Source organism: Podarcis gaigeae, assembly GCF_964106915.1.
Source record: "Podarcis gaigeae genome assembly, chromosome: 6".
Lineage (NCBI taxonomy): Eukaryota > Metazoa > Chordata > Lepidosauria > Squamata > Lacertidae > Podarcis > Podarcis gaigeae.
Window position 1 is genome coordinate 5,176,992 of NC_139682.1, and position 27,017 is coordinate 5,204,008.

General features: G+C 48.6%; 2 protein-coding genes across 9 annotated transcripts in view; one reads left to right on the top strand and one right to left on the bottom strand.

Moving 5' to 3' along the window:
- LOC310847024 (tyrosine-protein phosphatase non-receptor type substrate 1-like) overlaps nt 1-8,506 on the top strand; it is a 111,191-nt gene extending 102,685 nt beyond the window's left edge. For all 8 annotated transcript variants that reach the window (XM_083744405.1, XM_083744406.1, XM_083744410.1 and 5 more), the window contains one exon: nt 5,274-8,506. In XM_083744405.1, coding sequence (XP_083600531.1) covers nt 5,274-5,531 — 258 coding nt within the window. In that variant the 3' untranslated portion in view covers nt 5,532-8,506. The remainder of the gene's footprint in view (nt 1-5,273) is intronic.
- LOC310847139 (immunoglobulin kappa light chain-like) overlaps nt 1-27,017 on the bottom strand; it is a 450,671-nt gene that overhangs the window by 388,688 nt on the left and 34,966 nt on the right. The window lies entirely within an intron of this gene.

A 27,017-nucleotide genomic window follows, 5' to 3' on the forward strand; every position in this document is an offset into this window, starting at 1 on the left:
CACAGGATAGATGCCTTTCGTTGTGCTTGCCGTTTCAGGAAGTGCAAGATTAGGGAGGTTCGCATTGACATGTAAACCAATCTGAATTCCTCCGCTTCACCCCCAGCCTCAGAGGAGGGCTAGATGTGTTCTGAAGTTCACTGTCCAAGAGACTCAGGCCACTGTGAGGCGCAAGAGACCAGGGCAAGAAAACTGAGTGCCCCAGAATTCTCTGCCAAGCACAGGGGTTCCATGTTGAACCAGCTGGTATGAGAAGGTTCCCTGAAGGTTTCATATTTTTAAAAACTTTGAATCCACTTTCCAAAAAGGTCTCCTTCTGGGGAGGCTAGAGTAAAACCATCACCCTTTTCCTAGAGCGATCACAGGCTTATAGGGTTAGAATCATAGAGTGGTAGAGTTTAAAGGGACTTGTCTAGTCCAACTCGCTGCAATGCAAAAAATCTCAGCTGAAGAATCCCTGTCTGAATGCTGTTTAAAAATCTCTAATGAAGGACAGTCCACCAGCTTTGAAGGGAGTCTATTCCTATATCCATTTAAGTCATCGTGCCAGCAGAATGGTTTTTGCTTCCTCTCCTCCTCCCTCCCCCAAAAATCTGCCCTGGGGAACAGTTCCTCCAACCTTCCAGAGCAGATTTGAGCGAGGGACAGACGCACCAGAAGAGAGGAGAGGGAAAGGAAGTTCTATTGGCCTTTTACTTGTGCAATGGAATTGTAGCCCACCCTGAGGCCTTAGGGTGAAGGATGCACAAACAATAATAATGTTACACAATCTCCGAGGTGTGAGACACCCAGGGATTCTGGGCGCTTGACCAGGTTTGGTGTCCTTGGAATAATGAATGTCAAGAGGAGACTGCAGTGTCTTTTGGACATATGGTTTTATTTACCATATGGGGTCTGGAGTCAGTTGGAGGGTGGATGGTGGCTAACAGATTGAGGTTGAATCCTGGCAAGACAGAAGTACTGTATTGGGGGGACAGGAGGCAGGCAGGTGTGGAGGACTCCCTGATCCTGAATGGAATAACTGTGCCCCTGAAGGACCAGGTGTGCAGCCTGGGAGTCATTTTGGACTCGCAGCTGTCCATGGAGGCACAGGTCAATTCTGTGTCCAGGGCAGCTGTCTACCAGCTCCATCAGGTACGCAGGCTGAGATCTTACCTGCCCTCAGACTGTCTCACCAGAGTGGTGCATGCTCTGGTTATCTCCTGCTTGGACTACTGCAATGCGCTCTACGTGGGGCTGCCTTTGAAGGTGACCTGCAACTAATGCAGAATGCAGCAGCTAGACTGGTGACTTGGAGCGGCCACCAAGACCACATAACACCGATCCTGAAAGACCTACATTGGCTCCCAGTACGTTTCTGGGCACAATTCAAAGTGTTGGTGCTGACCTTTAAAGCCCTAAACAGCCTCAGCCCAGTATACCTGGAGCGTCTCCACTCCCATCGTTCAGCCCGGACACTGAGGTCCAGTTCCGAGGGCCTTCTGGTGGTTCCCTCACTGTGAGAAGCGAAGTTACAGGGAACCAGACAGAGGGCCTTCTCGGTAGTGCCACCCACCCTGTAGAATGCCCTCCCACCAGATTTCAAAGGAAAAAGCAACTACCAGACTTTTAGAAGACATCTGAAGGCAGCCCTGTTTGTTGTTGTTGTTTAGTCACTTAGTCGTGTCCGACTCTTCGTGACTCCATGGACCAGAGCACGCCAGGCACTCCTGTCTTCCACTGCCTCCCACAGTTTGGTCAAACTCATGCTGGTAGCTTCGAGAACACTATCCAACCATCTTGTCCTCTGTCGTCCCCTTCTCCTTGTGCCTTCCATCTTTCCCAACATCAGGGCCTTTTCCAGGGAGCCTTCTCTTCTCATGAGGTGGCCAAAGTATTGGAGCCTCAGCTTCACGATCTGTCCTTCCAGTGAGCACTCAGGGCTAATTTCCTTAGGGAATCTTTTAATATCTGAAGGACTATTGTTTTTTAATACTTTGTTGGAAGCTGCCCAGAGTGTATGGGGAAACTGGTGTCTCCACCTGGCAGCTAAGTGATGTGAAGGCACCTCTTTGCCCATCACTCAGTTGTCGCTTTTGCAACCCAGCTCATTCTTTTGGGATGCTGATGACGACACATAAGTGGCCAGCAAAGGTCATTTTCTTACGAAGAAACCTCTCCGACTAGCTCAGCAAACTCCACTTGTCAGATTCTAACCTCACTGGGTACAGGACCCCATGACAAAGAAGGTACTCAGGGCATCATCCAGAATGGCACCCAAAAAAAACAACCCTACAATAACAACCCATAACACAATCAGGAAAGGGTTTTCCAAAAAAAGGAGGGTTTGAGAGGAGGCCCTTCCTGCCGTTCCATGGCAGAACCCCTGTTTTTATTTGCAAAAAGCCTCCAGCTCAATCCTTGGGTTTTCTAGTTAAAGAATTTCAGGAAAAACACCTGCCAGGAACCTGATACCACTCAAAACAACCTTTATTGGCTTGGTGGATTATTTCTCTGACTCTGGCAGCTTCGTCCCTCCATTAGCTTGTTTGCTGGAATTTGTACCTTTGTGATTCTTTTCACTGTGCTTCAGTGTCCCCACATCTGTATCCCATACTTCCAAGGCAACATTTGCACTCCCACCCCCTAGACAATAAGGACTAGAACCCTGCTTTGTCTGTGATGGAGTCTCTCCCCCGCCGCCTTACAACAGGGATTGTAACAACCGCCCTTGAAGACTTGCTGACGGCCACCCTTTTCTGTTGTTGATGTTCTTGTTTGTTTCCTTCGCAAAATAATCACAAAGTGTCGCTCCCTTCTGAAAAGGCCCAGCTGCACGGCAGCCAGGCGAGGGCTTATTTTTAGAGGCCCCCTTTTGTGTGGCGCGATTGTGCGATTTCGCTGAGCAAACCAGGCCCCCCTCCGCCCTGCGCGTGGCTGTTTTTCTTCCAGCCTCGTAGCTGCTCACGTACGTACACAGCTGTCTTTGCATCGGGAAGATGTCATTCCTTTGGGACAATAGGAGAAGTGATGTCTATAGCTTCATCTAGGCTGCCAAAAACCCTAAACCCAGTCTAATGCTCACATTGCTCTGTGTGTGTGTGTGTTTAATTATTATTCTGAATTCATAGCAGCTGTTCTCGCATCTCCCAGCACCCCCAGTAAGCTTCCTTTTATTTATTTTTCCTTTGGAGCCAGTCTTGCAAAAACAACAGATCACGTGGTGAAATTGTTCCCGAGCCGAAGCATTTTCAGTCCACAGGTGGGGGTGGGGTGGGCAGGCATGTGGTGCTGCCCCTTTGGAGAAAGGGGGGAAGAAATCCCTGCACATAGATATCTAGCTGGTCAGGGAGGGGGCTAAACCGGGAGGCCGTCCCCTACATCTCTAGTTAAGAAAAAGCACATTCCACCACTCCGCAAATTGCCTTGTTAAATATTTAAAAAGTGGCTCACGCAGCCTAAATTGAATCAGACGGTATGAAACTAATTTCGCCATTCCGTTAATTAGTTTGTTAATTTTTTTTAAAAAAAGGCTTGCGGACTCTTAAACAATTAAGCAATTAAAACAAATAAACCTGCTGAATTGAAAGCTATTGACACCTATTAAATTAAGACAGATAGAGATGGATAGGGCTTCAGGAAATATGGTGGGGCAGAGTATCTGCCCCACTGTGAACCTGGCCTGGCAGCAGTGGTGGCACAGCCCGGGACCCTGAGTGGGTGAGGGCAGGGTGGTTCAGAAACATCAGCACAAACCATCTGGCACTGCCACTGCTGCTCTAGAACCCCATTGACCTGCCACTGCCTGCCTCCTCCTGGCCACTGCGACAGGCAAGCGTGAAGGCGGCAGCTGCAGTGGCAGGGCAGCCAGACACAGAGGAGGACAAGGTGGTAGGCAACATCTAGTGTTTCGCCTGAAGCAGCAAAATGGCCTGGACCAGCCCCGGTCTCACCATCCCAGTAGATGGTAGATGCCAGGCTGCCAGGTCTTCAGAGTCTTCCCTGCTCGCCAGCCGCTCCTGGTATTGGTCACTGCCAGAAACAGGATGCCAGACCAGAAGGACTTTTTGAGCTGATAGGAAGTGGCTGCATTGTGGATCAGACCTTTGGTCCATCTAGGCTGGTATTGCCTTCCCTGGCTGGCAGCAGCTCTCCAGCTGTTTGAGGAAGGGAATCTTCCCCAGCACTTCTTGGAGATGCCAGGGATTTAACGACGACAATTATAATAATTATAATTTTATTACTTACACCCTGCCCATCTGACTGGGTTGCCCCAGCCACTCTGGGCGGCTTCTAAGACGTATAAAAACATACCGTAATTAAACATTAAAAACCTCCCAACAGAGGACTGCCTTCAGGTGCCTTCTAAAGGTTGTATGGCTACTTATCTCCTTGACATCTGATGGGAGGGTGTTCCACAGGGAGGGCGCCACCACCAAGAAGGCCCTCTGCCTGGTTATCTGTAATTTCACTTCTTGCAATGAAGGAACTGCCCAAAGGTGGTGGACTTCTGTGTCTGGGCTGAGCGATGCGGGTGGGGACGCTCCTTCCAGGGCCAAGGCCATTTAGGGTTTTCAAGGTCAGCACCAACACTTTGAGTTTTGCTCAGAAACGTACTGGAAGCCAATGTAGGTCTTTCAGGACCAGTGTTATGTGGTCCTGGCAGCCACTCCCAGTCACCAGTTTAGCTGCCGCATTCTGGATTAGTGTAGTTTCCAGGTCACCTTCAAAGGTAGCCCCACGTGGAGCGCATTGCAGTAGTCCAAGCAGGAGATAACCAGAGCATGCACCACTCTGGTGAGGCAGTCCGCTGGCAGGGAGGGTCTCAGCCTGCGTACCAGATGGAGCTGGTAAACAGCTGCCCTGGACACAGAATTGACCTGCACCTCCATGGACAGCTGTGTGTCCAAAATGACTCCCAGGCTGCTCACCTGGTCCTTCAGGGGCACAGTTACCCCATTCAGGGCCAGGGAGTCCTCCACACCTGCCCACCCCCTGAACCCCCAAAACAGTACTTCTGTCTTGTTGGGATCCAACCTCAATCTGTGAGCTGCCATCTGTCCTCCAACTGCCTCCAGACACTCACACAGGACAATCACTGCCTTCACTGGTTCCGATTTAAAGGAGAGGTAGAGATCGGTGTCATCCAAAACAGTGCTTCTGTCTTTGGACCTGAGACCTTCTGCCTGCAAAGCAAGATGCTCTGCAATGGCGCTGTGGCAGGTTCCCATGGTCCCGCGGGCCTTCTCTCGTGCTTCCTTACTGACTTCTCCCTCTCCTTCCTGCCTCCTCAGGAGCCTGATCCCAACAACGTCACCTATGCAGACTTGAACTTCGAAAAGGGGCCCAAGAAGAGCCCCCAGCAGGTGGTTGAGATCAGCCAGCAGTCTGAATACGCCAGCATCCAGACTGTCCCGCCAGCGCCCAACGACGAGAATGTTACCTATGCAGATTTGGACATGGTCCACCTAAGCAAAGCTCCCAAGAGACCTGCCCCACAGCCGGAGGAAACCAGCTCAGAATACGCCAGCGTACAGGTTCGGGGCAAGTGATCCCTGGCTGCCACCGTCAGCTCTCTGTGGCTTGCCGGCCCTCTTGCGGGGTTGTCGGAGACCTCCCTTGCTGGGGTTGGATCCTTGGCCTTGTCTCCAGACTGGGTCTCAACTGAGGAGCAGTGGGATTTGCCTGCCAAGGAGCGGGTTCCTGCAGTTTCTTTGAGTGGAACTTAATGTACGTAGCCAAGGTCAAGGAGGAAACTAATTGGTGCTAAACACAATTGCATCCTGGTACTTGGGCTAGTTCATGGTGCCTCTTCATCCCCTGGTTATCAGGTGGACGGGAGGTGCCTAGACCAACTAAGGATCTAACACAGCTTTTATCACTGGGACCATAACTCTCTTCTTTCGTTTCATCCAAACACGTCACACGGAGCAAGTGGCGAGTTGTCACCTTGGAGGCAGGCGGGCCTCTCTCTTCAGCTTTGGCCAGCTAAAGGCCTTCTCTCCACTTCCTTCTGGGACAACCAAACCCTCTCAGATGCCACCTTGAGCAGCTTTTCTTTTCCCCCACGGGGACTGAACAAAACTAAGTTGGCAGCCCCCGCTAGCTCTGTGGGGTGGGAAGAAGCAAGTGGACGCAACCCACATCAAGACTTGGTGGTCCTTAGGAGAAGGAAACACCCACTTCCCCAGGTCCCCCTGGGAAGAGGAGGAAGAAGAAGCCTGCTTTCTTGCTCATGGTGGCATCTGATTCACTTTGTATCTCTCTAGTCCACAGATGTATTTTCCTCCCTCTCCCCCTGACAGTACGTCTTGGGACAGTGCCTCTTGGAGATACAGCAGCTTGTTCTGGGCTAGCAGTTGCCAACCTGGTGTCCTCACGATGTTTCAGACTATGACTCCCATCACCTGTTGATCTTGGTGGAGGTTGCCGTCCAAACACATCTGGTGGCACCAGGCTGCTGAAGGCTGTTCCACGACAACTCATCCATCTTGCCTAACCCCAGGGGCCGATCTCTGGCAAAGCCAAAACTGTAGAACGCATTTTAGGTGTGTCAATCTGCTCCTCATTTTTATTTCTTTTTAATCCGCCTTTTTTATTTCATCCCTACGTGTGTCTAGAATTGGGGAGGGGTGACCTCGGATGTGTCTTGCAGCCTCTGTGATAGGCCTTAGGAAATACGAAGCCACGTTGAAGAATCTTGTCTGCTCCCGTCTCTGCCATGTTCTGCTTGGTTCCTCGGCTGACCGCTCCCAGATTTGGCTAAGTAGGGGCAGCAACCTTCACAACAGAACTAAGGCCTGCAAGAGGTGTGTGAGAGTGAGTGTGTGTGCTTCTGAAAGCTGATTCTTGCCACCGCCACCACTGTTGCGGTGTAGGATGCCGTGCGTGGTTAGAGAAGAGAGAGCTTCCAAGCCAGCCATTCTCCATCCTGGCAGATCTCCATCCGCTTGTATCTTTCCTGCACAGCCACTCCCTAACACAACACAAACGCACTCACAAGCCCAACCTGCTACTCTTCTTGGGCTCCATCGTGGCTCGTTTTTCTTGCGGCCATTTTGGTTTCATTATCATTGTTGTTTTGCACAGTTCACAAATGTGCAGTAGCCCAAGCAAACATTGGGGGGCCCCATCCCAGGACCACAGGGGAACAGCAGCGAGTGATTATGGGGCAATGACTGTTGACAGAGGAGAGGAAAGGTGGTTTGGGGTGGATGCCAACAGAGTGGCTTAGCTGGGCCGATGCCCCCACGGGGGCGCGGGTGGGGCGAAACTTCTCACGAGGCTACTAAAACAGGCAGCTCATTGCAAGTTTAGAGTTTACACCTTTTGGCAGCCCAGATTGCTCCCTGCCCGCCATGCCAATGGAACCTCCTCTTGCCTTTCAGTGTTTCCTTCTTGGCCGAATTCATGCTGTTGTCCTCCCTTCCTCTGGTGGTCTTGCTCACTTTTCTTTCCGAAAGAGCCTTTGGGGCAGGGTTGGGGGAGCACTTGGGATAAGGAATAGCACCTCTCTGCCCCCATGGGAAGTAGGGCTGCCCCCACCCCACCCTGCCCAAAACACCGTCGTACCACCTGTGTTGACTGTTCAGCATTATAACTGTTTACTCCTTTTAGAACTAAAAAAAAAAAACGAGGAAAAAAATACCAGTATTTGTGTGTGTTCTTTGTAAGTGGGTGTAGTACTGTGTACTTAGCACTAGTGTGACAAGCACAAAAGCAAAGTTTAAAAGGGGATAAAGTGCTGGGGAAGAGAGAGGGGGTCTCTTAAAACTTGTCCTCTCCCCCATGGTGACTTGACCCACCATAACCTACCCTGTGTGACTCCTGCTGCCAGTAACCAAAATTCCTCTTCTTGTTTTTATTTTATTTTATTTGTGGCTCTGTGTTCCTTTTAAAACGAAACAAAAAACTAAGGCAATTTAGGAACTAACTGGCACTCTGCGGAAATAGAAGGAAGTGGGGGAACGAGAACAGGAGGGTTGCATAGAAGTGACGTCTTCCAAATTCTCTACTGCAGATCTTCCACCTTAAGTTTGACCCAAGCGGATCACAAGATCCAGGATGAAGGCAATCGAAACTCGGAAGAGTTTAGCCTGATTTGCTAATTCTTCAGCAAGATGAGCAAATCTCGATGGGTTTCACATTGTAAAGACACAGGGCAGGCCTCTCTTGTCACTTCCATGTCTCAAAAATGTGCCAGTGTCTTCTGGTGGAGACACAAAGTGGAGCCATCCAAGAGCAGCTTCTCCTTTTTCCAGAAGGTGCCTGTTCACAATGACGCTTTGGGACATGGGAGCAACTCCTCCTTGGGTCACTAAAGCAGGGATGGGTGATAATTGTGACCCTCCCGATGCACTTGGACTCAAAACTCCCATCAGCCCCATCCACCATGGCCAGTGGCCTGATGGGAGTTGCAGTCCAGAAGCAATGGAAGGACCACAGTTTCCTTCACCCTTGCTCAAAATAAATGTGTGATTGGAAGAGTTTTGGGACACTGATGACATTGCGCTTAATTATTATTTTTTTAATGCCAGTAGGCACTTGTATTGCTAATATGAGAAAGGGGAGGTATGAGTGTGGTTTGGGCAGATACGGTTCTGGGAACGGCAAGCCATGGTGGCATCTCACCCTTCTGAGGTCACAAAGACAAGTCCTTTCGGCCACATTCTCTTGGGTCCTTCTGTATACCATGAATAAGGACGTCGAGGCCAAAGCCAATGGTTCAGGAGGCAAACAGCCGCTGTCCAAAATGGTGGTCACACGTTCCCAACTCTCCTCTCCCTCGGTAACTTCCCCTCCAACTTAAGACCTGTCCTGACATCGCAATGCTCTATGGTTACTCACATCATTGGCTGCTGGAAGATGCAGGTTGCCATGACACCAGGATGTTCGTGAGCTAGCTGGGTGTTATTTGGGGAGGAAGGAAGACCTCTGGCTGCCATTTTTGGCTTCCACAGCTTCTCCTGACATTTACTTTGGTCCTTAGTCAAGGCAGAAATGTCATAACAGCTTCTCGGTTCCTCTGTTTCCAAACACTCCACTGCCACCCTCCTCCTCAGCGGTGTCGGATGGGAATGTGTAGAAGTTCAATGGTACCCTAGCTTGGGAAATGGAATGCCAAGAGCTTTAGCCCATAGTGGGAGGCTACAAACCACTCCATTGAGCCTAGTCTCTTGGCCCTGGTTTTGCAGGGAGGAAAATGGGACCAGGAAAAGAAAGAAAGAAGAAAAATGAAGCCGTATTGGGATATATTTGTTGTGGATCAAAAAAACTATAGGTGACTGTTTGTATGAATTGCACCTTAAGTTCGTTTGGGTTTTTTTGTTGTTTGTTTTTGTTTTTCGCTTGCAAGATATTTTTGTAATAAAAGCATTCAAAGTTCTGCACCAACCTCGCGTGTGTGTCAGTGGTGATAATAGAACTGGCTTCGGGTGGGTTGGTCTTCTGGGCAAAATATCAGATGTCTCCAGCTCTCTTGTTGGGGAAACTGAAAGCTAGTACTTGAGGAAAGTCCAGTATTGGTGGCCCACCCAAATACTTGAAGGCAGCAATTAAATATGAAAATAGCTGGTGTTGCAGAAAAGGAAGGGGGGAAAATCTGTCCAAGCACGAAGCAATAATTATCAAAAGAGGTAATCTACAATCACACGGGACTGTTATTAGGAATGGAAAGTCCAATTCCCAGATTGTTCTTCATGCTGAAGGAGAACAATAATTCTAATTATTATTGTATGGACTTTGGCGACAGCTGTGTTAGAGCGCGGCGTAATCATTTGACTACCAGCCATTGCTGTCATGGAACGCACAGTGGTTTGAGTTGGAGCTGTGCCTTGGTTACCCAACCACCCAAAAAAAATATGCAATTTTGATTTGAGTCTTTTTGAAATGCGCTTATACAAAAGCTTGACATAATTGTAGATTGCATCTGTTTGCATAATTACTGGCTTATGAACTGATAGATTTTTGTATTGCAGGTTATTTTCATATTTTGTTATGCATACGACGCCAGCCAGCCAACCCGACGCAACTTTTCCAACTTTCAGCAATTAGCAGTGTGAAGGCAGGTCCCTGCCCCTTGGAGCCTAAGGGTCTGTATTTTGACAGTGGGCAAAGACGACTCATCAGAAGGCAGAGACTGGGAGTGGGGAGAGGCAAGAAAGACGAACGAGGATTGAATGCGTACAGAGATGCAGTCTGGGCCTTGCTGTGCAAGGAGACGAGGTGAATCGTGGGGAAAGGGTTCAAGGGAGGATCTGAAGAGGGAGGGAGGCAGAGAAGCACCGTGAAGATGTCCTGGATGGGACTTCTAGGAATAAGAGAAAGCAAGGAGGGATCGGGTAATACCATCCCAAGGACCACAAGGCAGCTCTTGTTGTGATCCCTGGTGCCCTTTGGCCTGATCTTGTGTTGACTCAATTGTGGCCATTCTTGAATTGATGACTACAGTCATACCTCATGTTACGTCCACTTTGTGTTACGTTCTTTCAGGTTGCGACCTGGAAGTACCAGAAAGGGTTACTTCCAGGTTTCACTGCTCGCGCATGCACAGACGTGCAAAATGACATCATGCGCAGAAGCTGCAAATTGCAACCCGCGCGTGCGCAGACGCGCTGCTAAGGGTTGCGTTCTTTTCATGTTGCGAACAGGCCTCTGGGAACAGATCCCATTTGCAACCAGAGGTACCACTGTACAGGGGATTTTGCTTATTTATTACATTTCATTCCACCTTTCCTCCCAAAGAGATCAAGGTGGTATACGTTCTCAGCCACCCCATCTTATCCTTGCAACCACAACCGCCCCTGTGAGGTAGGTTAGGCTGAGTGCGAGTGCGCCAATTTGAACCATGGTCCAACCGCTGCTGGCTCCCTCTTGTACAACATCCCCACCTCTGGTCAAAGAAGAGTATTGCAAGGAGATCAGCCACCCCCACCAAGGAAACCTGATCCTAATAGGCTAGACAGGTCAGGTGGTATCCCCTGACTTCCTATAAAAGCTCCCCGGTGAGCTTGCTTGCTGTTCCAAACAAACAAGGAGGTGAGCTCTGAGCTGGTCGCAGAGAGCTGCCATTTCAACCCAACTTCCAGGTTCGCACATGTTGGGCTTGACGAGGAAATAACACGCGTCCTTAACCCATCTCCCAAAAGGCTGTCACAAGCCTGTGGTCTTCCTCTCTCCCCCCCCCCCCCCCGTGAACCTGATCAAGGGTTTGAGGAACTGAAAGGACTTTGGGGGAGGCGATGATTGTAATAAAAAGCTTGTGACCTCTGATTCTTTGCATTCTGCTTCTGTCGGACTGCGAACAAAGGAGAAAAGCGAGAGTGGTGCCAACAAGGCTTTCTGAAATCATTTCTGGTATTTTGCGCACACATCTCTTAACACCTTGGATTCCATTAACCTTGACGACTCCCGTGTTGGGTGGAACTGGCACAAAGGAATCCTTTGCCTAATCTTGAGTCAACGTGAACTCTTTATCCACACATTGACTAATTCATTTGCAATGTGTCTTAAAAGCTTTGGATGTGTGGCTGCATTTGAATGATGTTGCCTTTATCATTAGCCTTCTTCCTTTTGTCTCTGCAAGCATGGAGGTTAGGATGCTAGTTATAAAAAACACCTTCTTGGTCCATGAAATGCACCACAAAAATGCAAGTCCCCAAGCCGTCCGTCGACATACAAACACTTTGCGAACTTTGGTGAGGCAGCCTGGGTATTAAAGGTGCACCTGAGCAAGATCTAGGTTTTAAGTATGCCCACCTGAAGGAAAACTGGAGAGCTGGCTTCTTTTAAAATGAAGGAGAGAGACATGTGGTATCATATGCTGGGAGGTCAGATTATTGCTCATGGAAAGGAGGTGACAGGAATTGTCCCATGCCCTGTCCAGCAGACAGAATAATACAGTGGTACCTCTGGTTGCAAACGGGATCTGTTCCAGAAGCCTGTTCGCAACATGAGCAGAACGCAACCCGTGTCTGTGCGTGCACAGGTCGCGATTCGCTGCTTCTGAGCATGCGTGTGACATCATTTTGCGCATCTGCGCATGCACGAGCGGCGAAACCCGGAAGTAACCCTTTCCAGTGCTTCCGGGTTGCCGCCGGACGCAACTTGAAAATGCTCAACCTGAAGCAAGTTTAACATGAGGTATGGCTGTACAACTAAAGGCTGGCTTCAGGATGCTTTGAGGGATGGGACCTCAAAGCAAGGTGAGTTAAGAACATAAAAAGAGGTTGCTAGATCCGGCCAGTGGCCCGTCTAGTCCAGAATCCTGTTCTCACAGTGGCCAGCCAGGTGGGGAAACCCACAGGCAGGATTTAAGCACAAGAGCAACTCTCCCCTCCTGTATTTTTCCAGCAACTGGTGTTCACAAGCATTGCTGCCTCCAGCTGAGCACAGCCTTTATGACTAGTAGCCACCACTAGCCCTGAGCATCCCTTCAATGTTGCAAGAGATCCTGAAGCAGAGCTTTGGGGTGATGTGCTACACCAGGAGGGAGGGACTTGTGGCCATCCATATGTTGTGGAACAGCAACTCCAATCCCAGACAGCATGGCCAATGACACTTCTCTTTACCCGGGAAGCAGGGGTGGGCCACCCATTTGAATGGCTCTAAAAGAGGACTGGACAACTTCGAGGAGGAGTGGCTCTCGGTGGCTCCTCGCCACAATGGCCTCATTGGCCCAGCTTCACATCTTCCTTGAACATTGGAAGATTTGAGACAGATAATGGAAAGTCTTCCTTCACGCAGCGCATCGTTAAACTGTGGAACTCCCTCCCACTGGATGGATGGCTTTAAAAGCGGATGAGACAAATTCATGGAGGAGGAGAGGGCTACAGAAGGCTGCTAGCCATGGTGGCTCTGCGCAGTTTGAGACAACAATGCTTCGGAATATCAGTTGTTGGAAACTTCAGGGAGGGAAAGTGCTGGTGCCTGCAGGTAAAAAAGGTAAAGGACCCCTGGATGGTTAAGTCCTGTCAAAGGCGACTGTAGGGTTGAGGCACTCGTCTTGCTTTCAGGTCAAGGGAGCCGGCGTTTGCCCACAGGCAGTTTTCCAGATCATGTGGCCAGCATGACTAAACCGCTTCTGGCACAATGGAACACCATGACGGAAACCAGAGTGCATGGAAACGCCGTTTAACCTTCCCCCTGCAGTGGTACCTATTTATCTACTTGCACTGGTGTGCTTTTAAACTGCTAGGTTGGCAGGAGCAGGGACCGAGCAACGGGAGCTCAATCTGTCGCGGGGATTCGAACTGCTGACCTTCTGATCGGCAAGCCGAAGAGGCTCGGTGGTTTAGACCACAGCACCACCCACATCCCACTGTGAGAAGAGGATGCTGGACTAGATGGGCCATTGCCCTGATCCAGAAGATGCTCTTCTTATTTTTGTTCATTGGCCCCATCCAGATGTTTCTACCCCAACTTCTGAAGAAAGGCAGATCCCAGGCACTTCCTGCCCCCTTCATTTTTCTGATCCTGCCTCTGGGGCCTGCCCCAGTGAAGCCACTGAAAATGAGCAGATGAGCAGCCCTGTGCAGAAATGAAGACTCCAGGCCCCAACGCCATTTTTCTTTCTTTTTGCAGATTTATCCTGCAACGTGTTATTTTAGCAGTTACAGTGTACTAGTGGTAAAGGTAAAGGTAAAGGTAAAGGTACCCCTGACCGTTAAGTCCAGTTGTGGATGACTTTGGGATTGCAGTGCTCATCTTGCTTTACTGGCCGAGGGAGCCGGCATACAGCTTCTGGGTCATGTGGCCAGCATGACTAAGCCGCTTCTGGTGAACCAGAGCAGCGCATGGAAACACCATTTGCCTTCCCGCCGGAGTGGTACATATTTATCTACTTGCACTTTGACATGCTTTCGAACTGCTAGGTGGGCAGGAGCAGGGACCAAGCAACAAGAGCTCACCCCATCATGGGGATTTGAACCACCGACCTTCTGATCTGCAAGTCCTAGTCTCTGTGGTTTAACCCACAGCGCCACCCGCATGGTAGGTGGTAGGTAGTACTAGTGGTAGGTCCTAGTGGTAGGTCCATTCAAATACCATTCTACTTTATTAATTTTTCTTCAGTGTTTCCCCAATGTTACTGTTTTCATGCCATCTTGAGGGACACTCTTGCATTATAGCACAACGAAAGCAGAAAAACACACACCAAAAAAAAAAATTGCTGCAGAACATTAGTGGGGGATGAGGAGAAAAAGTTGCAGGATTTCAGGCGTAGGTTACACGACATGCACTGATGGGAAACAAAGCAAAGTATCTGCCCCAAAACATTTGCAACGTTGAAAGTAGGATCGTGTGTAACCTGCCCTGATCCCACCACAAACACAAATTCTCATTATGAACAAAAAGGCTGTCTGGAGCGGTCAGTCAGATATAGAAGTGTGCATGCACACGAAAGCTCATACCAATAACAAACTTAGTTTGTCTGTAAGGTGCTACTGGAAGGATTTTGTTGTTGTTGTGTTGACTACGGCAGACCAACATGGCTACCTACCTGTAACTAATATATAAATGTCAGCTTTCAATTTTACACTCAGCTTGTTTGTATTCAACCTTCCCACCACCAGGCGGCGCTCATGCACCAGCTATAGCTGAAGTGGGGGGAGAGGGAGAGAGAGACCCAGAAGCGCCTCTCTGCCTGAACAGTGGTCCTCTACCACTTCTGACACTGCTCTGGTTCCTTGCCCTTTGGCTTTCTGACAATTCCATCCTTGCTTTCCCCCTCTCTCGTGTCCCCTTCCTATTGAAGAAAGGACAGAAGAAACCCTATTGGGGGGGGGGGGAGAACCTCTTGAAATTGTGGGAGACACAGATTCAAAGTTCTCACCAGCCTAAAATCAGCAGAAGGTCCCAGGCGCAATCCTTGGTCTCTTTTCCAGGCTAAACTTACCCAGCTCCTTCAAGCATGAGTCAGATCTTTGGACCATCTAGTGCAGCAGCATCTACACTGAGTAGCAGCACCTCTGAAAGGCTTCAGGCAGGGCTGTTCCTACCTTGAGAAGCCAAGAATTGAGGTTGGGACCTTCTGCATGCAAAGCAGGTTCTCTTCTGCTAAGCTACAACCCTTCCCTCCCCAAATTCCAGCACGGCTCACCTAGTAAGGGTCCTGTTTTGCCTTGGAACATGTCACCCCAGTGTTTCCCAAACCTGGGTATCCAGCTGTTGTTGGACTACAACTCCCGTTATCCCTAGCTAGAAGGACCTGTGGTCAAGGGTGATGGGAGTTGTAGTCCAACAACAGCTGGAGACCCAAATTTGAGGAACACTGTGGTACACCAAATGCTTTTGAATTATGGTGCTGGAGGAGACTCTTGAGAGTCCCATGGACTGCAAGAAGATCAAACCTCTCCATTCTTAAGGAAATCAGCCCTGAGTGCTCACGAGAAGGACAGATCGTGAAGCTGAGGCTCCAAGACTTTGGCCACCTCATGAGAAGAGAAGACTCCCTGGAAAAGACCCTGATGTTGGGAAAGATGGAGGGCACAAGGAGAAGGGGACGACAGAGGGCGAGAATGTTGGACAGTGTTCTCAAAGCTACCAGCATGAGTTTGACCAAACTGTGGGAGGCAGTGGAAGACAGGAGGGCCTGGCGTGCTCTGGTCCATGGGGTCACGAAGAGTCAGACACGACTAAACGACTAAACAACAACGTGGTACACCAAACTCCCCCAACCTAATGCCCTCCAGATGTTTCGACCAACAACTCCATCAGTTCTAGCCAGTATGGTCAAGGGTGATGGGAGATGTGGTCCAAAACACCTGAAGAACAGCAGACTGGGGCAAGCCACCCTACCCACCTCAAAGGCGATGAGTTTTTAGCTCCAGTTCCCTTGAAGTTCTGGTGCCAACTTTCCCCACCTTTTAAGTTTTGCACCAGCTGGAAATTATTTTTCAGCTGTCACCATAGTAACTGTTTGTTGTTTGCCTGCTGTTGTCTCTGAATTGGAAGGATGAATCTTCTCCCCATTAGGGGAATGACCTTGAGATGGAGGCTTCGGTGAGCTGTCGAAGATGTGGATAAAACATAACTCCCACTGGAAACTCTCAGAGTTGTAACCATAACTACTGACCTGAAGCCAGTGCTCTAGAACCACAGTTTTCTGTTGAGTGGAGAGCCTCCCCCACCCCAGAGGGAGCAGGTGTGGTAGGAAAGGTGCAGCTCCCCCTTTAGATCACTACATAGAAGAAATTTAGCACATGCTTTTGCTGGGCAAGGCAGCAAGGAAATGGTACTTTCCCCCCTCCCCATCCCATATTTGTGCAGGTAGGGGCACAGCTGGGCCACCAGCCACAGCTGATGGAAGGTACTCTGCACCACCGAGGCCACCTGAACCTCAAGTGACAGCAATGGCTCCAGAAATACCCCCAAGCTGTGTACCCACTCCTTCAGAGGGTGTGTAACCACTGTCGTCATGCAGAGGGCCAGGAGGCCAGCTGGCTATCCCCAGCTGGGCCGTTCCCTTCCAGCCGTCCCACTGCGTGGACCATCGGCCTCTGCTCCGACGTAAATCAGCGACCTGGGCTTCTAAGCCAGGGCACACTATCAGCAGATCAAACTGCGCACACAGTATAGGCGTGAGGCTTGTGGAAGCATGCTTCGACTACAGATTTATTAATCATAAATCAGGACAAAGAAACATGTCGTCTCTCTCTCTCTCTCGTCGTCTCAGAGAGAACATGAAAAGCAAAAGCTATACACAATGGAAGTTCCCAGCAAGCTGTGCTGGAATGTAAACAGACATGTGACACGCAATAATTTCACATGTCTGCTCCTGAAGGTGGCACAGTATTTCAACCCAGCTGCAACGGCTGTACATACACCTGAAGTTGTTCTCTGTTAACAACCTTAGACAACAGATCTGCAGGAATCTCGTTTCCTGGCATATAGGACACCTGAATGAGTCCTTTCCGGATACACTCCCTTGCACGATGTAACATTATCTGCAAGTATTTGGTTCTTTGCTTGCAACTCTCTGAAGCAAGCAAAGCCAAACAGGACCTGTTGTCTTGATAAACCTGTATAGGACATTTCACAGTAACCCTGACGTCCTTAAACAGTTGCAGCAACCATTCACAATCCATAAGTGAATATGACAGCGCAAGAGCAGGCCACCTGCCAGCCATCCAGTCTAGAGAACCACCCACTAACAGTGCCTCAGACTTATCTGGATTGGGCTCTCATCCAGTCCATTACCGAGGCAAGACACTGGCCCAGCACTTCCATAGCCACACCTGCAGAAGTAGAGCTGTGTGTCACCAGCAAATGGCTGATAATGTACTCCAAAACTCTGGATGACCCCAGTCATTGGTTTCATGTAGATGTTAAACAGCATGGGGGATAAAATCGAACCCTGAGGGACCCCACATTGAAGACTCCATGGGGCCAAAGAGCACTCCCCAAGCATCACCCTCTGGAAGCAACCATCCAAGTAAGACCAGAACCACTGCAAAGCTGTGCCCCCCACCCCACCCCCCAGTTCATGGCTAAGTCGGGCAATTGGCAAGTGCTGCCTTCCATCAAATTTTACCCAGGAGAGATCAGGATCTAGCCCACTGTCTTAGGCAGACCTGCTAAAAGGCAGCTCTATTCCTATCTAGGAAAGACCATTTATGTCTGGGTTCGAAAAGTCTTCTTTTTCCCAACTAATCAGGAAAAACGACAGTAGCCTGACCTGCTCTTATGACTTGGACAGCAACTGGATCTGCTTCATAGCGTGGGGTTAAGTATGAGCGCCCAGCCATGCCTGAAGATGGAACTGCTGTTAAGGTCGCAGGAACAAGGCCTGCTTAAATCAGTTGGCAACCCTTAATCTTAAGAATGCTTGGTGTTTGACTTGGCTGCCCAACTCACAGTATTCTGTAGTCTCACAGTACTCCGAATACTGGTGAACATATAGTACGTATTCCCAATGCAGGATGGATTTTGATGAGTAAGAGAGGATATATTATTAAGTAATTATTCTTCCTCCTCACTTGTGTGAGAATGCAAATACATACTTCAGCAGAGTTAAAAATCGCCACCCATGCACAGCTTATCTCTAGAAGCTATTAGGACAACGTTTGCATAACCTTCTAGAACAATTATATCCAATGATCTTTTAGGCAGACTGAGAATATATTCTTCCTTTTTATGTTTCCCTCTTTACAAAGAAATCAGTCTCAGGTTCATAAGTAAAGACGAAAAATACAAGTATTACTCACATCACAAGTCTTGCCAGGATTCAACAAGTACAGTGATGAAAACCAGGCAGGCAATAATCCTTAAATGTTGCAAGTATACATAGTCCAGTTCAAAATGGAGGTTGTTCTCCGGAGGAGAGCAAAGAGGCAGGTAGGAGAATAGTGTGTAGTGACAGAAGGAAATAGAGATTAACCTTCTATTGTTTTCCTTCCTGCCACAAAAGTTTAGACTAAAGGATATGACATGATGGAGTCCCATGTCTGTAACTATCTAGCAATCATGCATTTGTGATTTTGGCTACAGATCCTCCTAGACTTAATACGTTTGGGGACATCCACTAGGTGGAAACACAGCTGGCTGTGATTCCCTGGAAAGTATCCATGGCATTTTGAGAATGGGGACTCCCTTTCACCCTTTGACTATGGTAATTGCCTTGCCTTGTCAGGCTGCTGTTCAAATGTGATACAGCCTGTTAGTGTTTAAAGCATCCTGCTAATAGATCAAATTTCACCCTCCTTGAATTACATAAACACAATCATTTCCATGACCCAATGCTCTTGGTTCATTGCCCATCAATGTTGCCTCCTGGCAGGCTGAAATTCATACCGGGGCTGTCACACCGTTGCAGAAATCTTAGTCAATTTATCCAGTATACCTGAAGGAGCGTCTCCACCCCCACCATTCTGCCCGGACGCTGAGGTCCAGCGCCGAGGGCCTTCTGGCGGTTCCCTCGCTGCGAGAAGCAAAGCTACAGGGAACCAGGCAGAGGGCCTTCTCGGTAGTGGCGCCCACCCTGTGGAACGCCCTCCCATCAGATGTCAAAGCGATAAACAACTACCTGACATTCAGAAGACATCTTAAGGCAGCCCTGTTCAGGGAAGTTTTTAACGTGTGATATTTTACTGTATTTTTGGTTTTTATGGAAGCCGCCCAGAGTGGCTGGGGAGGCCCAGCCAGATGGGCGGGGTATAAATAAATTATTATTATTATTATTATTATTATTATTATTATTATTATTATTACGGGTTTCAGTTGATTCGCCAAACTAAGCAAAGCTGAACAGGAATAAAAGCAGCTATTCTGAAGGGTGAAGATAGCAAAAGGCATATCATTCTTTGGCCTTTGGGTGACACATGCATGCATCACAGCAAGCACTCTCTTGGAATGGGAAGGACCATTGTGCAATGTTGCATCTTCATGCACACAGCACCATGGTCAATCCTCAATATCTCCAGTTAGAAAAGATATCTCTCTACCGGAGACCATGAAGAGCATCTCCCCATCAGAAGATAATGTGGTGGCAAAACCTTCCACCCAGCTTCTCACAAGTTCTCTTCTCCTGCAACATTCTGCTTTTCTCCCTCATTCTCAGGGTGTTTCTGAATTTCTTTCGAATTTGCTGTGTGCAGGGTTGAGTTCACCTTAACATTACAAGGTGGCCAAGTGTAGTGGTGTGTGTGTGTTTTCCTTTCCAGGAAACATTTCCCCAGCACTCTGCAGCCTCCCCAGGTGCCCACGCTTCCTGATCTGAATAGACGTCATAGGAGAAAATGCCTCGTGATATCTTCCTCTGGGCTTTAACTGAAGCACAAGAATCAGTGGAGATGAATTGTAGAATGAAGGCAAGCCTGGCCCATGACAACATGGGGTTTTCACAGGAAGAGCAGGCACCCAGGAAGGCTGTAGAATGCAGACCACCAGGGAAATTATTTGCAGAGTGAAAGAAAGTGCAGCCCGTGACATCATGGCACCTGGGAAAGCTGCAGAATGCAGACAGCCAGGCAAATCTGTAGAACAAAGGGGGGGAAACCCTCACAAAAGCTCTCAGCCATCTCAGAAGTTAAAGTCAGCACACAAACACAAAGAACAACCCACCCATGGCAATTTCACCAAAATAATTTCTTCCCTTTGACAATTTTTAAATGTGTTTTCTTTTTTCATCAACTGTTATAGTTGAAAAGAAGGTGAAGGAAATCTTCGGCACAGCATTAGTGTCCTGGGCTAGATGGACCAAAAGAGTTGCATATGTTCATGGAAGACAGATTCCGTCGGGGGAAGAGGAGGAAGAGGAGGAAGAGGAAGACCTCTCCTAGTCCTAAGACAGATCCATGGCCATGTTTTTTGTAACGGTAAAGGTAAAGGGACCCCTGACCATTAGGTCCAGTCGTGGCCGACTCTGGGGTTGTGGCACTCATCTCGCTTTATTGGCCAAGGGAGCCGGTGTACAGCTTCCGGGTCATGTGGCCAGCATGACTAAGCCGCTTCTGGCGAACCAGAGCAGCGCACGGAAACGCCATTTACCTTCCCGCCGGAGCGGTACCTATTTATCTACTTTGACGTGCTTTTGAACTGCTAGGTTGGCAGGAGCAGGGACCGAGCAACGGGAGCTCACCCCATCACGGAGACTCGAACCGCCAACCTTCTGATCGGCAAGTCCTAGGCTCTGTGGTTTAACCCACAGCGCCACCCACGTCGCTATATTTTTGTAGGTACCTATATTATAGTTAATTGGTTATTTTACTTCTTCTTTTTTAAGTACTCTGCTGTCCAAATAATCAAGAGCACCTTTTGAATCGACCAAAAGGGTCAATTAGTCTAGCTGATTAATTGATTAAACTTTGCAGCCTGCACTCTAACACTCCTTCTCAATACTGAAATAAAATCCCGCCTCGTTATTGCTGAGCCAGTTGAGAACTGAGACTTTGTGCAGAATTGGATTTGAGCCTCGTTAATCTATAAAGCAACCTCCCTCGTTCATTCCTCTTCACGCTTCTGCATTTGTCTTCCCCCAGAGCTCGGCGCACTGTGTTATATGTCCTTGCGCTTGCAGCTGGGCAGCGATGACGCATGGGGTGAATAGGAGGGAAGGCTAAGTAGCTCGCTTAGGCTCTTGTGGGGTGAACCTCATCCCCATGGAGATGGATTGAGGGCATGAAGGGGCCTGCGTAGGCCAGGCCTTTTGCAAAGAGTGAGCTTTACAGGCAGTGAGTCACGGGAAAGGCTGGGAATAGAAGCAGAAGACCAGCTTCCCAACCAGGGCCACACATGATTCATTCCTAGCCTCAACCTTGGACAATTTATCCCTCTAGCTTGCCAGAAAAGACCCTTTTCAAAGCAAAGGATTTCTGAAACTGCCTGCAATCCTATGCACAGTTACAAGGGAGTATGTCCCACTGAGTTCAGTGGGGCTTACTTGTGAGTAGACATGTACAGGAGTCTTCGGGATGTAGGAAACTGCCTTGCACCAAGCCAGACTGCTGGTGCATTTAGCTCAGTGTTGTCTACAGGCAGCTGCTCTCCAGCAGGGAGCCTTGAATGCTTCTCATATCCTGCCATATCACAAAATGTTGCGCTAGAATGCCTCTGCCTGGCATTTGGTGACCAGTGTGGAAGGGATGCATGTGTTGAAAGCGAGGGAGGATTGAATTATGTTCAAGTTACAGGGAACCAGGCACAGGGCCTTCTCGGTAGTGGCCCCCGCCCTGTGGAACGCCCTCCCACCAGATGTCAAAGAGAACAACAACTACCATACTTTTAGAAGACATCTGAAGGCAGCCCTGTTTAAAGGTAAAGGTAAAGGGACCCCTGACCATTTGGTCCAGTTGTGACCAACTCTGGGGTTGCGGCGCTCATCTCGCTTTACTGGCCAAGGGAGCCGGCATACAGCTTCTGGGTCATGTGGCCAGCATGACTAAACCGCTTCTGGCAAAACCAGAGCAGCGCACGGAAACGTCATTTACCTTCCTACTGGAGCGGTGCCTATTTATCTACTTGCACTTTGATGTCCTTTCAAACTGCTAGGTTGGCAGGAGCAGGGACCGAGCAACGGGAGCTCACCCCGTCACGGGGATTTGAACCGCCGACCTTCTGATCAGCAAGTCCTAGGCTCTGTGGTTTAACTCACAGCACCACCGGCATCCCAAGTTTAAGGAAGCTTTTAATGTTTAGGGAAGTTTAGGGAAGCTTTTAATGTTTAATAGGTTATTGTATTTTAGTGTTTTGTTGGAAGCCACCCAGAGTGGCTGGGGAAACCCAGCCAGATGGGCGGGGTATAAATAATAAATTATTATTATTATTATTATTATTATTATTATTATTATTATTATTATTATGCAAAACTCTCACACATTGCAAGCCCTGCAGCCTGGTGTGATTTACATTCCATGAACATTTCAGCCAGCTCCTCCACAGCTGGTATGAAATAGGGCTCCATATCCCATGCATAAGGTTGCAGGAGGGGGTGCTTACTTAAAAGAAATCCCTGTGCTGCGCATGCAACCCTGGTTCATTTCAGACATGCAAGCAGTAGAGGCTTGCTATCAGGGTAGATGGGGCACTGCCCCACTGGATAGCTCAGTCAGTAGAGCACAAGACTCTTGATCTCATGTTCGGGAGTTCGAGCCCCACATTGGGCAAAAGATTCCTGCATTGCAGGGGGCTGGACTAGATGACCCTCGTGGTTACTTCCAGCTCTGTCATTCTATGATTCTATGATCTGCCCTCCCTCAGCCCCGACTGTCCTGCCTCCAAGGCGTAACCCCTCCTGTCACCTTCCTCAAGTAACACCTTGTCGAACTCTGCAGGAAAGAGGATGGGGACAAAACCAGAATTAGATGGCTCTTCCTGCCATTGGCTCTCTGGCGCCACCTACTGTTTGTCTCCCTGCCTTCTGCCCAACAAGCTCTGGAACTTGCTCAGGAAGCAGCATACAGACACTTTGCATTGACCACCTAAGAGGGCAAGGGGCAAGACGAAAATTCTTAGGTGATGTGCATCTCAGCGACCTGAAATGCAGTGAGGTCATTTCCCCAAACCACTGAATTTCAACTTGTAGCTTTGCATAGCTGTACAGACCACCGGGGGTGGGGATATCTTCGCCCCATGCTCATCACCTGATTTGCTTCCCTGTGCTGAACTCTTAGTTCAATGAAGCAGCCATCTGCGCATGTGCTCTTAGTTGTGCATGCATGACAGCTGTCTGGACTGCGTGCACCTGAGCTTGTTTAAGGAAGTTTTTAATGTGTGACATTTTAATGTAGTTTTAATATTTGTTGGAAACCGCCCAGAGTGGCTGGGGAAACCCAGCCATATGGGCGGGGTACAAATAAATTATTATTATTATTATTATTATTATTATTATTATTATTATTATTATTATGTTTTCAAATGGGGTGGAAGCTGGTTTGAGGGGAAATGTATCAAATAGGAGCAGCAGGAACTCTGCTCCCCAGCAGGAACTCAGTCCCAGCACCTTTCAGGTGGGTTCCAGCCCTTCTCAGGTGGGCGCCATCGCCATTCTAAGAGAACAAGGGAGGCATTCATGGTGAGTTCCAGCCCCTCTTTTTCTAGAAAAAAATAGCACTGAATAGCAGCATTTCTCAAGAACATACAGGATATGTATTAATTGCTGCTAATGTCATGTGCACTTCCTTGTGAAATAAAAAAATTAAGGCTTCATATATATATATATATAATAAATGTTCATGGATGTGCCAGGCAAACATGTACATAAATGTATGGGCCACATGTCTGAGGCAGCACAGGAGGGCGGCCCTGGAGCCATTTTGGCTCCCAGACTGACCAAATGTTTCCTCTGCAAGGTCAAAGGAAAATGGAAAAGCCTCCCCATCGTCTTTTCATTCACAAAACCTGTCTTAAGGGTATGTCTGTGTATGAATAGGGTGAGCCTGTGACCTGGCTCAGGAACTAAGTATTTGTCACTACAAAAGACTGGCCAGGCTCCCCAGGGTATCCAATCAAGTAAGCATTAACAGGTAACCTGCCAGAGAGGAGATAAACAATGACAGGCGATAAACAATGCACTCAGATTTCTGTTGTAGACCACCTTTTCTGTGATGTAGGTATGATGTGTCTGGGAGGTGGTCTTGAGCTACACCCCTTCTGTGATGTATGTATGACGTTTCTGGGGGTGGTCTTGGACTCCAGAGTGGGCAATTTAAAATGTCTATATAAGGGCAGGTACACCTGGGTTCTGGGTCCTCCTCCTTTCCTGCGTGTGAGGGGAGCACCCTGTTGCAACAATTCAATAAAGATCAGGCTTACAAGCTGCTTTGCTTCTCAATATTCTCTGGCTGGCCTCTGTTATTTTCTCCAACGGATGGAGAACCTGCAAAGGACTCTATAAGGGCTCTTGTGTTCCCCATAAGGGAATAAGGGCAGATTTGCGTTTATTACACTTGGCTTCAGACACCAGTTGTGGGAGTGTGCCAGAGCCAGAGTAAATGGTCCTGTGTGCATAGCCTTAATTTGCACGTCCTAAGAACATAAGAAGAGTCTTGTTGGATCAGGCCAGTGGTCTATCTCGTCCAGCATCCTGTTCTCACAGTGGCCAGCCAGATACTTGTGGGCGCCCATGTGCTCACAAACAAGGCCTGAGCCCAACAGCACCCTCTCCTCTCCTGTGGTTTCCAGCAGTTGGTGTTCAGAAGCATTGCCAACTGTGGAGGCGGCGCATGCCCTGGCTGTTCCAGGTTAAGAAGGGCCGCTGGGTGCCTCCAAATCTTGGCACCGAGAATACTCCTTTCCAGCAACCCACAAGCACCCCATCACCACACAGGAACACTTCGTTCATTTCGAGTGGATAAAGAACAGATCATCCAAGGTCACGGTCACATTTTTATTATTATTATTCATCACGGAGAAGGAGAACAAGGGGAGAAAGAACAAACCCGGTTGCTGGGCACGCCAAATGCTTTATTGATCCTTGAAAACTCGAGGGCAAAATATACCCAAAGCAACCAGTACACAAAAGAACAGCACAAGAGACAAGGAGAGGCATTTGGCAGGGCCAGTGCTGAGCCAAAGAGTGCGTCGTCTAGAATCTCATCACACCATGAATGCAGCAAAAGCTCACTCCCCCCATTCAACCCGTCTCAGAGCTTCCCTGTGAAAATCTGAGTTTATTTTAACCCGGGGGTTAAAAGTTGTTTCAGCATTCCCGGTAATGTATGCTGTCTGGAGCAGACAGGGCATGGTGGGAGGGCTGGAATATTGAAGTGGGGAAAGGCAAAATGATTACTAATTTTGTTGTCTTAGAACGAATCAGCAATAATTAGGCATTAGGGCTTTTGTGAGGTCCTCTCTATGGCTGAATTTCAAATGTGAAACCGGAAGCCCTTTGAAATGTGAATCCTGTCGTTTTGTTGAACGCTTGAGGTTTACGTGAAACTTTGTGGTATGTCAAAGTAGAATTCAGGTTTCCCAGCTGTGCTAGCCTAAGAAAAAAACGCTTATTTAATTTACACACAAAACTAACCTGCCCTTGGGTGTAATGATGGGCTTATGCTGAGAGATGGCTTTTTAAAAGGATTAGGCAAATTTAACTGTGAAGAGGGGGAGGTTTGTTAACAGTGAGAAAAGAAGTAGCCATGTTCAGGTGATATGCCTCTGAATACCAGGTCCTGGGCGGGTGAGCAAACAGGGGAGGCAGCGCCCAAATATACAGAGTTTCTCCCCCTCTAAGAAGCAGTCAGGTTTAGCTGCCAGATGCAAAGGGCAAGATGCACATTCAGAATCTCAACACTGACAATGGAGCAACATCCTGCACCACACTTGAGGACAACAGCCTGGCTTAAGGGATGCAGGGCAAGCCAGGTGGGTCACACACAGCTCTGCTCTCCAAAATGACACATTCGCTGCTCCCCATCCTTCCACATCTGTGGCCTGAGGTGACCGGCTCACTCTTGCTAGGGGTAGGACCAGCCTTAGGGGTTGTCAGTCCTCCTGGTTCAAAGAGGATGGATGATTTAAAGAACAGCTGGCCGTTGCCTGGAGCCAAGAGGCTGTGCAAAGAGTTGAGAAGAAAGGAAGGATGTGGCTGATTTGCAGAAGGCCAAACATTATCCAGTCGGCTAAGGAGAGGGAACCTGGAAGGTAGGTTGACTGAAGCTGTGATTATTAGGTAGGTGGGGGTTATTTGAGGGGTCATGGACTTTACCTGCTTGGGTGAAGGTCACGGGTGTCATGGAGCAATGAACTGTAAGGTGGGAACACCGCAGGGAATGTAAAACAGCTGGAACGTTGTAGGATCAGTGGCTGTTGAGTAGCTGGTCTTGACGGACAGCAGTCACCTGGGCTCCTCATTCCAACTGGGATTCCTGTGCCAAACATTCCACTCTGTAGGTATGGTTAGTGAATCTTCTAAGCTGATACTAGAGCTGGAGGCCATTTGGAGCTTTGACTTGGTGTTGGCCTTTTAGTGCCCTCCTAGCTCTACAGTTCTATCCTTCGCCTTGAACCTGAACTTGTGTGCAGCAAGTTAGAATTTCTATTCACCCGGATTTTACTATTCACCCCTATTATGGATGATGTTGAATTTAGGGGAATGGTTTGGCTCGCCAAGTCACTTCAAAATTATCAAGGCTATTTAATTGTTTAAGGGTCGTTGTTATTCATGACCGTAAAATTACGCTCTGGAGCCAAATGTTCAACTCAGGCAATTTTCAGATTTGAACCCTGGTGAATTCTGAATTTGGGGGGCATTTGGGTCTGGAGAGGTACAAGTGTGCTTGGCTAAGACCCGCTCAGCTTTCACAATGTAGCAGACCCTCAGACCATTGTCTGGGCATGTAATATCAACGGACATGGACATAGGATGCAAGTCAAGAACTGAGGACATCTTGCTACAGTCAAGAACTGAGGACATCCTCCGACTTGCTAGACACTTCTCTTTCACCCAGAACTCTGGATCTGCAATAACTACACAGGAACATATGAAACTGCCTGATCCTGAATCGGATCACTGGCCCATCTAGCTGTGCCCTGAGGAACCTGTGTGCACAACACACCTCTTTGCTTGCACAAGTTTGATCCTATGTGCTAACACTGTGCATTTT